Source organism: Cibotium barometz, chromosome 39, assembly GCF_041138505.1.
Source record: "Cibotium barometz isolate CiBa-2024 chromosome 39, ASM4113850v1, whole genome shotgun sequence".
NCBI classification, from domain to species: Eukaryota; Viridiplantae; Streptophyta; class Polypodiopsida; order Cyatheales; family Cibotiaceae; genus Cibotium; species Cibotium barometz.
In genome coordinates this window covers 28,725,675-28,739,393 of record NC_141084.1, presented here as the reverse complement: position 1 = coordinate 28,739,393, position 13,719 = coordinate 28,725,675, and the positions used below count along the sequence as shown (strand labels likewise).

Below are 13,719 nucleotides of genomic sequence, written 5' to 3'. Positions count from 1 at the left end.
AAATTTTCAAACTTTGTACAATAAGCAAACTGGTAACAATGCTACTCCTTTGGTGAGACATTACATGGGACGGACGAGATATAATCCAACATTAATCTTGTGTTCGGCATGAGAAAAATTTGTTGGTGTAAAGCCAACTGACAGCCTCGAGAATCCAAAAGTCACATGTGACACACACAACCCTCAAATCATGCACCAAAAGCAGTTATAAAATTAGCATGTAATCAACAAAAAAAATACACAATCGTATCTATTCGCCTATCTTGTCTCTCTCTCTCTCACTTTGTTCTCTGTTTTATTCATGTCTCTGTTTACTGATTAGTTAAGTATGCTTAATCTATTGAGGCCTCATGGCCTCCTCATGGTATCAGACGTCCAGCAACATCCAGGGACCTGTGCTACGCCAGAAGAAGAAGAGGAAGCCGATGAAGCAATGCCAATCATCAATGCGTTTCTTGCCTCTCTCAGCCTGAAGACTGTGATTAAGGTGCAACAGCAGATGATGACGAAGCCCTTGCCACTTGGGAAGAAGCACATGTTGCCTCTCGAGAAGAATATGAATTAGCCCTACACACAAAGGGGTTAAAGGCAAGCGATGCAGAAGAACAAGAAGACCTCGCCATCTGTGCAGAAGAAGATGCTGCATACCTACGCCGTGCTAGCTCTGAAGTCCAGCATGCAAAGCTATCAGCCGAAGCCCATGTTCAGCCTGGCAATGTAGATCTCATCACATCCACAGCTACTTTTTCCCCAAATCATGCAGACAACACGGGCACCAGTGATGTAGATGACACACCTAATAATACTATAGCCTCTGATGGTGGTGCAATCCCCGCAAATAAAGCCTCTGATACAGACAACGATCAAATAGTTTCTACAGACGAAGGTCCTAGAGCAATAGAAGAGAAAGAAGACGCATCATATACTCCTCCTACAGGCTCTGCTGACCCTATCTTAAAAAAGGTAAATTGTTCTCATGCCAATCGAGGTATTCCAAAACACGCAGAAGAGTGTCCACGTGGCAAAGCACAAGCCTCTTTTGGGGTCGCTCCATAAAAAGAAGCCGACAACCATGTATATTCTCTAGTCTTGTAAGAAGGAGATGCAAACAGTTATTCTATCGATCTCAGTCAAAATCCCGTTGATGATGGCCTCCTCAAACTTGTCACTTCAAAATTTAACGTAATTTAGATCTTTTAGATTAATTTCAACTAAGTAAAACGCATCAAAACTTGCAAGCTGTTTTGAAATTGAGAACAACAAATTCTATAGGTGACGTAAGAATCTTGAAGCTTGAATCTATAGTTTGCAGGTTTTGCGTGAATCGTAGTTGTCTGTGTAGTCCTTGCACTTGAGGGATACAGGGCTTCTTATTACAGTTATTTTCAGTCATCCAAGTGCTAGCTATAGGACTGTTATTTACAGGTAAAATAAGAATCATGTATTTCCATATAGAATTTGCAGGAGTCGTAGTTGTCTGTGTAGTCCTTGCAATTGCGGGATACAGGGCTTCTGTTACAGTTATTTACAGTCATCCCAGTGCTAGCTGTAGGGCTGCTATTGACAGTTATTGACAGCAGGTGGGTGAACCCTTCCATGTGTTTCTTTCCCCTGGCGCCTGATTTTACAGTTATTTACAGGTATTTACAGTTGAGAAAACCCTTTCATATATGTTTCATGGCGCCTCTTTATATGCGGATAGCAGGCGTGCGAGGAAACACAATAGCATCACAGTGCATGCAGCTACGGCAACGCCCACGGGGACGATGGTATCGGCCTTGTAATCTCCCATGTCTAGTAACTGGCTCATCCCGAATGCAACAAGGGCGCAGGCAACGGACACAGCCAGCAAAACGCCAGCCATCTGGAGCACAACGACTCTAGCTCGCTCCGCGGGCTGCGTCGGGAGACGGTTCGCCACAGCGGCGAGGGAGGCTGCCATTGCAAACACGAAGGCCATAAAGTTGAAGACCCACCCACTGCCGCCGGAGACGCCTGAAAATGTCACCTGCACAATGATCCCTGCCAACGCTTGTACGCCAGCCAGGGAGTCGGTCAGCCTTCGCAGTTCTGCCTCCTCGAGCTTGGCAAGGATCTTGTCGATGACGTCCGGCCTGTTAAGCAGTGCTCGAAGAGTGCTGCCCTCCGCGTAATCGAGTGGTGAATTTCCTCGTGGATCTTCCAAGCTGACATTTAGCCTCGCACCAAAATCCATGAGCAGGTTCACGATCTCCGGCCGGCCTAACCTCACTGCCCAATGTAAACCTGTCCAACCCGAGGCGACGCCCTGCTGGTTCAAGACATCCCCCTCGCCGTGCTGCACGATGAAGTTTGCTACGTCAATCCTCCTGGCGTGCACCGCCAGAAATACTGGCGGTACGTGCCGTTCGGTCAATCCCTGCCACCACCGGACATCCGCTGGGTAGCTGAGGAATAGCAAGAAAAGACCAGATTAGAAACCTGCAACCGAACTAATTCTATATAAAACGAAGTCAGAGTTCAATGAGATGTTTACTATGCAGATTTGTAGAGTGTATCGCCAATGATCCAGGGAGCGAACATGTTGGGTGTTCCCGGATGCGCATTCCGAACTGCAAACACAGCCCGGTGAATCCAACGTTGATCGCCATTGAAAAAACGCTCATTACGCCGGAAGAGCTCCTCCGCATCCGCCGTACGTCCATCACACAACATCCGGCATAGAAGCTCGACGGGCTCATCATCCGACGTCGCCGTCTCGTGCTGAACATGCACACTCACATCGTCCGAGGGATTGGAAAGATTCTGAATATTTGAAATGGGCACGTCGAACCTCTCCATAGCGAGATTGCGCCAGGAATGAAGCTGCTGTTGGGAACCTGACAGTCAAGCAGCCTCGTTGAGAACTTGTCAATGCTACACGCACTCAAACCCTTGGTGCACCTATGCATCCGACAACCACAATGTAGTGTGTGAAGCAGTTTCAGAGTCTTGGTACAGGGACATGGTCATGTGTCTCGATAGCGTCTTGACCATGGCACCAGGCCTATAATTTGAAGGCGGCCATGAAAGGAAGGGAGGTAAATCCTTCGCAAGAAGGGTAAAATGAAACGTCGAGATTTATAAAAAAATAGCACTATACACCCTCAAGGGAGGCTAACAAAAAGGGGGGTTGAATTCCAATGGAGATTCGGAAAAAAATAGCACTATGCCTTTACTATCCATTTACATAGGCATGGAGGTTTCCTACCAGCCCTTCAAATAAAAATTTTGGGTCACCCTTCCTATTAAATCACACGAGCATATGTCATGATAGTGCTTGTAACGACTAAGGGTTCTAGAACTCGAGAGGAAAGGTCACGGTGTGGAAAAAACAGCACTATGCATAGCCCTTCTATGGATGTCATTGAGCCTTCAAGTATTACCCTTCGAATTTAAGGTCACACGGGCATGTGTCGTGATACCGACTACCAAGTACTGAGCCCTTCAAGTGTTACCCTCAAGGTATAAATTTGAGATTTTCATAAAATTACCATTGGAACATATTCCAAATTTAGAGTTACAATGTGGTAATTTTCTAGATCTTAAAGTTACCAAAGATCTCTTCATTTCTTTCATACACGCTAGATGTTGTATTGAGTTTCAAAAAATTAAAGCTATTTCTATCAATTATTTAGGAAACTTGGGAAATAATAGCAAGATATTATAGTGATTTTTACTTGGTGAGCCTCAAGTCATGAATATAGACTTATAAACAACCCTAATGGTAATTTTTCTTAAAAGGTGAGTTATCGTTTGGTATTTTTTTACTAGTGCAAAGTTACCAAATGGTAATCATCAATCTAAATTAGATTACAATTTGTAACTTTTTAGTCGTTTGGTTCCAAAGTGGTTACCAAATTTATACTGTGATCGCCCTTCAAATTTAAGGTCACACGGGCATGCATCATGATACTGACGTAGCACCCAAGTAACAAGAGGCTCAACCTTGTTGATTGAACTTCAACTTTGTAAGGGTTAAGGGTTACTTGTCACATGGGTATGTGCCACTATAGTGTTTTGAGGGCTCTATAGTACTTGTAAGGGTTGAGGGTTGGAGAAGTGTTGAGGAAAAGCCAAGGTTTGGGCCTTCCTACGGAGGTTTGATACGAGCCCTTCAAATGAAACTTATGAACATGTCACAGTGGAGGTTTGATCTCAACTAAATTTTTTGGGTCATGTTTCAAATTCAGCCACAGCAGTGGGAGTATGTGTGACGGTAGAGTGTCATGACCGTGGTACAACCCAACTTTGAAGAAACACGGCTTTGTCTCGTTAGAGACAGCACAACACCCTGCAAGTTGCGAGAGACTCAACTTTGTCTCGTTAGAGACAGCACAACACCCTGCAAGTTGCGAGAGACTCAACTTTGTCTCGATCCGGCCAACTTTGTAAGCGTGAGCACAACCCAAGTTGCAAGAGACTCAACTTTGTCTCGATCCGGCCAACTTTGTAAGCGCGAGCACAACCCAAGTTGCAAGAAACTCAATTTTATCTTCATCCGGGCACTTTTGGGTTGTAAGAAACTCAATTTTATCTTCATCCGGGCACTTTTTGTTAGCGTCAGGGGTTCTAGAAGCGGAGAAAACATCTTAGAATTGTAAGGTTTTGGTCAGGCGTGTGGGTTACGCTTGTATGGTAAAGAGTCTCGATAGCGTCTCGACCCGGGCAGCTTGATTTGCAATCTAATCAAGAGGCTTATAACGTTTGTGCGCCATTCACTTCTCATTCAAAGAGTGCCATGGTTTTGGAAGTGCAAAACCAGAGAGAAGCACCCACATGCCGCATGCGGTGGTGGGCGGTACTGGGCCCGAGCTTCGACCAGCTCACGCTGAATTCTCCTTCGTCCGAAGGCCAATCAAGCGGCTTTACCTGGATGCTAAAGTGCCTCTCTTTCCTCCTCTCCCTCGCCAGCATTCTCGCCGCAGCTGACGGCCTTCTACCGCTCTCTTCTCCCGTTAATTCTGGCTCCGTCGCCGCAGTCTCGCATGCCCGCCGAGCGTTCCGGCTTGCTTCGCTGCTTCTCGCAGCCTCAATCGCCCTCCTACTTGCATCCTTAGAGATGTATTTGATCAATTACGGCACTGGATTTCAGCAGCATGCAGTCATTCCTTTGACACCCGGTCTCTATTCTCCCGTCTAATAAAACGCTCTACTCTGCAAGTTATAATGTAGCATGGATAGATAAGCGGGCAGATTTTCGGTGTATCAGGAGACTCTAAATAGGATACTACTGACACCCGGCTAGAAGCGAGCTACAAATTCTGTGTTCGAAAAACCCTGTTTGTTCTGTTTTTTGAAAACTTATTGATTGTACTTTGCATTGCCAGCTTGCCTTTGTTTGTAACGAAAAGAAAACATTTCACATTCCTGTTTATTTTTTTGCTTTGGCAGCATATATAGGAAAGAAAACATACAATTCCTTATATTCCTGTATTTCTTTTTTTTCTTCTTCAATCAGGAGCTCCATTTTTATTTTTTGTTTTTGTTGTAGAGTGTTTCGCTATCGCTTTGCAGTCACTTGAACGAGAGTTTTTTTTTAAAATGCAGCTTTAAGCCATTAGCGCTTTGTCTTCAAAATCATGGGGGAATGTGACATGCTGTAAACTTTACTTTTTCAATTTTAATTTGCAAACGTTTAGTTTTTTAAATAGGGGCCTACGATGAGGGAAAACCCTGCACACTTTGTTAGGTAACCATGTGAAGGAGACAAAGTTGCCACGATGAATGGCCCACGTCCCCGATATAGAACGATGAAGCTTCTTTGAGGCACCAACTTTGCACTGTTTTCGTCGAAGGTTCGTTAAGAAGATAATGGAGAAAATTCGTCGAATCTGTAGGAGACGCTCGATGTGGGTATGACGACCCTTGTGCCCACCTGCACGAATCCACATCAAGCACGAGAAATGGATTTTACTTTTTCTTTGTCATCCAATTATATAGTCAATATTAGATAATTAGGGAAAAATCTCACATTTTGGGAATCAATAACTCCATTTGATTTTAGATATATCTTAAACATGCCAACTCCAAATTTGTCGGAGATTATAGATCTAGATTCTACTCTTCAAGATCTTTCCAATGATATGTCACATGAGGGGGTTTTGACAAAATTTTGGACAAGTTCACCATGATCCCATTTTTCAAATGGGAATGGGTTTTTTCCCAAATTATCTAATATGGTGCTAGAGGCTGTCACAGCTATATCGCTCATAGTATGTAACTTTGATTACTAACAATGTATTTTGCTATTTAAGTTTTAAGATTCAATTTTTAACTACCTTGTGTCTTAGGGAAAGAATTACAATACTGGAATTTAGAGGAGAGATGCGTCGTCATTGCCACCCGAGAAGAACCATTGACCAATAATTGAACAAGTAACCTCACCCGTCTTCGATGGGTAGGAACCTCCAAATACTTCCAAATTCTTACCATGCTACCACGTAGCAATCTTGTGAAACTCTTCCTTTACATAATATAGCGATGCAGCTTGAGAGAGGAGAGAGACCCATTGCAGGCATTAATGGAATGAAGCTTTATGAGAGAGGATAGAGATGAATTGCAGGTAGAATATATAATTTTTTTACATCTATAGTATTTTTTTTTATTTTAAAAATTGAAGAATTATATTTGCTTTATTAGATCACTTTTTATAAGAGGAAGAACATGATGTGATAGGGGAGGCTAGGGCTACTGATGTTGATAGGTAGTTTCTCTAAATATGTTGATGAATTCACCTCGTTCAAGCTGTTTTGAATCAATATGAGTTGCTATGCTCTCCAAAGTAACCTGAGGATTACTGGAAATATATTTTGAAATAATTGTTTAGCATCTTAAATATATTATCTTCCTCATTGTCATTGGGATAAGAAATTTAGAACTAGTCAAAAGAGTAGGCCCTGCTTGTTACATTGGTCTTAGAGATGTATTACGATTTATTGAAAAAGTAGGATGATACACCTTGGATTGTAGACAACATTGTTGTATGTTTCTAGATGTTTTCTTGTTGCTCTTGCCTCGAGCCAACTTTCATTTTGGATCCACAACAACACACCGGATCATAGCACATTCAAAACCATGCGATAATAAAAGTCTCTCACATGGCTATAGGCACACAGCTATGCACATGACTAGGGACACACAACTGTAGCCACGTAGTAGCTGTGACAATAGTCGTGTGCATAGCCATGCCATGCCTATAGCCACACTGCAATCTGCAACAAACAAAATGGGGACAGAATGGGAGAGATGTGTCCCCACATCTCTCCCATTTTGTCCTCGTTTTTTTAACATATAATTGTAATTCATACACGTGAGTTTTATAATACTTGGCAAATGTCATAATATTGCATATTCTCCATCCCCGAAAATTTTGAGTCCAAAATGGATTTTAAAAAAACTAAAAAGCTGAGTAATAAGAAAACTAATTAATTTAAATTATCTTTATCTTCATCTTCAAGATCATCCTTGCCATAATAGTTTTCTCCACCGCCTTCACCACCACATGCACCACATCTTCTTCAACATTGTCTTCTTGCATTTAATAATGAAACAATGCAAAAAAGTTAGTACTAAAGATGAAACTTAACATAGGAATTGAGACTTTGATGATAATTGAAATTGAAGTTCAAATAATGGACTACTCACAAAGTCATAGTTTCTACGAGCTTTTTGGATATTAGCATCAGTGACTACTCCCTCTTATTTCAGTCACTCCCAAGTCTTGACTTCATTGTGATACTTGCGGTACCTATTCTCCTGATGAGCAGTCGAGACGTGACCTACTACTACCCTTTTCTACAAGAAAGTATAACATGCTTAAGATATGAAATTTATGAGGAGAAATGAACTAAACTTAGTGATGCATACGTAAGAAGACACTTACAAATCGTGCAAGCCAAGTTACCTTTCCTCTAAAACCATACTCTGCCACACGATACTTTTGCAATTGACTCACATGTGTTGTGTTTTGCTAAGGGTATCGAGTACCCTCCCTAGCTTCTTTCTTTGCCTTCTTCTACTTATTAACCGAGTAATTGGCTAGCATTTGGTTTCCCTCTCTAACGCACCTCCTTGTGCAAGACCTCTTATTATTAAATATCTTTATGATGCAATCCCTAGCCCATTGGTAAAAAAAAATGCATGTGTTGGATTCGAGAACCGCTCATACATGCATTGCACCACATATGTGAAGTCTTTATCCTTTTTCTCAACCACTATTTGAAAGCATGTTTATAGGTTTGATTGACTACTTGATGGAGGTTATGATAAGCCCTCCACCCTATCTCATCCCTAAAAGACATGCCCTCTTCATCAAGAGTATAATAAACCATACTATCCTTAGGAACCTTGTCTATCACCATAGGTGAAGGTGATCATTCACATGTTCCAAAGTATCTGCCACACCCACCTACCCCACTACTAGACTGTCAATGGCTTTGAGAAGCCCTCGAACTATCACCACTTGAGTGGCATCATGAGGCTATGGCATGCTCGGGAGATAGCACTATGGATGTGAGCAGGGTGTGTTATTTTGAGGGGATAGGAGTAGGCCATGGTGTTGTAGGAGTAGAAGGACAAGGAGTAGGCAAAGTGGACGGGAGAGGGGTAAGCAAAGTGGAAGTGAGAGGGGTAGGGAAGCTGGTGGGAAACATGGAAATGGGTGATTCACTACTACAGGATGACCCATTTTTGACGCCTAGTTTTGACGGTGGTCACACTGTTGAAATACGCGTCAATATAAACATTAGGAAAAAATGTCAAAATGACTGTCGAAAATAATAGGCCAAAAGTAACGTCGAAAGTTAAATTTTTTTTTTGTGTGACTTCTTAAAAAAATCAAGTGTGCAAAAAAAGAAAACATTCATAAAAACCAAGTATTAATTTGTAAATAAAATTGAAATAAGATGTTATAGCTCATCATCGACTCTCTCATCCTTAGCTAGATCCATGGCTCTCAATACATCTATTCCCAGAAATACATCTCCATCTGCATCTTCGTCAATGGGTGTAGTCTCCATATCGTTCTCTTTTATTTCACACATTAGAGGTGGTTGTGTTGAAAGTTGTTCTTTTGTTTTTTCTTCAAATTTTGGATTATTTTTTGTGTTTTCTTCTGGTTCAAGTGCTAGTAATTGTTGAATTACTATACCTTCATTTGATCCTTCTTCTAGTGGTTCAACGGGATCACTATCTATTTCTTGTACTTCTTGAGTCGGTTACTCAACCTCTACTTCATCTGATATTTCCATATTTTCAAATATTTTTTACTTCGTGGATCAATTTGGATTACAAACAACCATCTATGATCTCTCGGGCCCCCACCTTGAAGGCGACCTACTCACAATTCTCTGGTAGCACAAATGTGTCCCTTTGGTTTTTCCATATCTTTGTGGAGTCTACTTGAACAAATCTGCTCTTATCTCTTTGCGCATGGTTGCTTGTGGTCCTTGAGTCACTACCTTGAACCACTTCACATAAAAAATGAACATAGAAAACTTTTTGAACCAACCTTCATAATGTCTTGCATCGTTCCACAGTAATCAAGCATTCCAACTTCACTACTTAGACCACTTGCACTTGAATGACTTTCTTGCATGAAATTCACTTTGACACCGTAATCAAATGTTGTTCTCTTCTTATCTATTCACTCCACTTAAAAGTGATGACCGCATAACCAAAGTTCACCAAAATTGTGATACTACAAGCAAAAGAAGATCATGAAATTGTATCAAGAATAAAGACTTATACAAGACTATGTCTTATGGTTTCTTGTGTACATATAAAAACTCACTTACATGATAATCACAACCATATGCAAGTTTCCCCTCGTCGTTGCTTATAACCTCGCCACTGTGTTTGAAAATTCTAGAAGTTTAGTGAGTGAAGCTGGGTATGGTAATGCTCTAGTTGTTCAACTCTTTCTAAAATTCAAACAATCTCAGTCTCTTTCCCTCTTTGCTAGATTATACCTCTCGATCCATTTCTCCATAGCACTTGACTTGAGGATGCAAAATTTATTAATCTTCTCTCGCAATGCCACATCCATTATTCTCTGAACCCCTTGTCCTTGAGACTCTTCTCCAAAGAATTGATCATCCTCTTCTTGTGTCCACAATTGTGGCATATATGGGCCTGCAGGGATTTCACTGACGTAAATGAAAACATGTGAACATGTTAATAACATATGTTAATAACACAAAAAATCTTGTGATCACATATTATATTCACAAAGCTTTCACAAGGGCCTAAAAAAATTATCTTTGTCGGGCATAAAAAATCTTCTTAGGTGGCCACTGACCTGCTATTATGTGAAGATGGTAACATGAGAACATGTGAATAGCTTATTCCCATGTGTAGCCAAGCTTTTAAGGGATTCCCAAATGGCAAGTGACCTGTTGTTTTGTGAACGGTAACATGAGAACATGTGAATAACTTGTTCACATGTGTTATTATCACAAAAAATCTTGTGATCACGTGAATATTAAATCCCTGTGTGCGTGACATACTAAGAAACTATAGTATGTATACAAGAGATTATTGAACAAGCCATCCCATTGCCATACTACACTTAGGGTGAGCTTTTTGATGAACAAAACCTTTCAGTATCTGCATAAATCTCTCGAGGAAAAACATCCATTGGTTATGAACAACACCTGCTACTATAGCAACCTCGTCAACCACATGAACAAGTAGGTGCAATTGAATGGTCAGAAAACTTGTTGGAAAGAATTTCTCTGCCATTGTACTTCTTCAATGGATTTTAGACGAGATACTTCCAACGTATTTCTTCTAAGCTCCTTACTTGATATTGACCGTACCATTGCACTAATCTTGTATATTGTCACTCTTATATCTTCACTGAGGCAATCCTTAATGTCTATTGCGAGCACAAACTGTAAGCTTTTGTGCCAGTCATCTCATGAGACTTAAAGCCACTAATATCTTCATCCTTTGTGAATTCTCCCTTCAAGCAATGCATACAACTACTAGTGGGAGTATGAAACTCACTGATGCACTTCTTTAAATGCCACTACTCTTCTTTGGTTAGACCCAAGGTGCTCTAGGGAGAATCATTCTACTCCGTGTGTCCATAAGTGATGCATACAATCTACCTCTTATAGATCATCCCTTTAGCACCTATGACGGTTTTCCATAAGTGATGCATGCAATCTACCTCTTATAGATCATCCCTTTAGCACCTATGACGGTTTTCCAAAGCATATCGGCTATGTTCTTGAAAATGTGCATAGGGTCAAGATGATCACTCTAGTATGGGAGTAGATGGAAGATAGATAGCCGCTTCATTCCGGGGGTGAACAACTTGTATCCACTTCCCATGCCCTCCTCCAATCACTTGGCATTAGCACACGAGGAGGCCTCCCTAGAAATCTCTCTCGTAACTCATGGTTGTCAGGGAGATACTTTTTGTGGCCTTCATGGAAAACCTTCCTCAAAGCTGTTGAGTATCGAGCCTCTAATCCAGGCCCACATACAATGCATGCATTATAACTAGATATTGAAAGCTCTGCCAAACATGCTAATCATTGTGATGAGATATGAAAATAATACAAAAATAACAAAATCGTGAAATTAAATCAGCTCCAGTTTTACCCTGTTTTGACTTAGAGAGAGAAAATATCTAGAGGGAGGTAATTCAAAATTGAGATATTTTTGGATATAAAAATCCTCCTAGTGTCTAAAATGGTTTCCCCTGAGATAGATATTCAAAAAGAAATTTCCAATGTGCAATTTGAATAGATTGAAAATCAGGTAAAAAGGACCTTAGCCTAAGGGTCCAGATTTTCTGAAATTTTTGAATTAAGGTTCCTATGGACCAATTAGATTAATCCAAATGTAGGGAGGAGATAAATGGAAGAATAAAAGAAAATCCCCCAAAAAATGAGTAAATGCTCACATAAGATGAAGAGTGGACTAAGGACAAGGTTATTAGTTAAAAAAGAAGAGACATTTAGAAGAAATGATGCATTTTTGACACCTCAGTGTGGGGAATTTCCCTCATGAAGGAGGCACCTATTTCACATGTATGGTTGAGTTTTAAACTCACAAATAATGAGATATTTACAGCTCTCCTCTCTCTTACTTCAACTAGATCCAAAAAGTAAGCTAAACTGACCTAAAAATGGTCAAAAATTGACCAAATTGATCTGGAAAATTCTAGAATCAATTTGCTTGGTTAGAGGCTCACTTTTTCCTTTAAATGAAGCCTCCCCCTTTGTAAATGGTTAATAGTGTTTTATGCACTGTTACTCTACTCCTCCTCCCCGGAGCCAAAAACAGTGAATTCATTGATAATTCATTTGTTTTTGACCATTTCCTCTTCAAAAGAATTGGTGGCCACTCTTGTTGCAAACAAGAGTAGATCCCTCAAAACCATCAAGCCAAAGGAAAGCTCACAAAACTCCTAGTAAGTTAGAAATTCTACTTTTTCTTATTCTATTTTATGGTTTTCTGACTTTTGCTTTCTTTAAAATGAAAATGGATGTTATGCCTTGCTGGAAAGGCTTTCCCCCTTCTTTTCATTATTGAATTCAGCCTTTCTTTATCCTAGATGTGTAATCAAATTGATGGAATTAAACTTTTCATATTGTTTACTCTTAATAAAGTGAAAATTGATTAGATTAGAATGATTTAAATCATCTTGGATAATTTCTAGTAAATTTTAGAGTGAGAAATTTGAAAAATGGTCAGCCATACAAAGGAGGTTATGGCAAAATTTTCTTAAATTTGGTGAAGTAAGTTTTATCTTTTTATTATTCAAAAAGAGTAATCCCCACGGCTTGTGTATTCTAAAAGTGTTATTTTTATTCTATGCATAGAAAAATGCATATTAGAAATATTTTTATTATAAAAGTGTTATTTTCATTAGAATTAATTTCTATGCATAGAAACATGCATATTGGGAATATTTTGATTATAAAAGTGTTACTTTCATCAAAATTGATTTTTATGCATAAAAGAATTTTCTTATTATAAAAGTGTTACTTTCATTAAAATTAAATTTATTCATAAAATAGATGCATAAAAGAAATTTTTCTATTATAAAAGCGTTACTTTCATCAAATTTTGATTTTATGCATATAAAGATGCATAAAGAAATTTATTTTTATTTCAAAAGAGTTACTCTTTAATTTTGATTTTATGCATAGAAAGATGCATAAAGAAATTTATTTTTATTTCAAAAGAGTTATTCTCTTTAATTTTGATTTTGTGCATAGAAAGATGCATAAAGAAATTTATTTTTATTTCAAAAGAGTTATTCTCATTAATTTTGATTTTGTGCATAGAAAGATGCATAAAGAAATTTATTTTTATTTCAAAAGAGTTATTCTCATTAATTTTGATTTTGTGCATAGAAAGATGCATAAAGAAATTTATTTTTATTTCAAAAGAGTTATTCTCATTAATTTTGTTTTTGTGCATAGAAAGATGAATAAAGAAATTTATTTTTATTTCAAAAGAGTTATTCTCATTAAAATTGAATTTATGCATAGAAAGATGCATAAAAGATTTATTTTTATTTCAAAAGTGTTATTCTCCTCAAAAAGTGTTATTCTCCTCAAAATTGAATTTATGCATAAACAGATTTTTATAAAAGTGTTATTTCCCACTGAAGTTGTTCTTATGCCTAAATAGATACAGAAAGAATCTTTATATCAAAAATAAGAATTCTCTTACATT

General features: G+C 39.1%; 1 protein-coding gene across 1 annotated transcript; it reads right to left on the bottom strand.

The window, feature by feature from the left end:
- Positions 1-1,283: 1,283 nt before the first annotated feature.
- On the bottom strand, positions 1,284-2,857 carry LOC147615964 (uncharacterized). Its single transcript, XM_086778030.1, has 2 exons — positions 2,516-2,857; positions 1,284-2,426 (listed from the first exon to the last, which is right to left on the bottom strand). The coding sequence occupies exons 1-2, from the start codon at positions 2,818-2,820 to the stop codon at positions 1,676-1,678; spliced, it is 1,056 nt and encodes a 351-aa protein (XP_086634156.1). The 5' UTR covers positions 2,821-2,857; the 3' UTR covers positions 1,284-1,675.
- Positions 2,858-13,719: the final 10,862 nt, after the last annotated feature.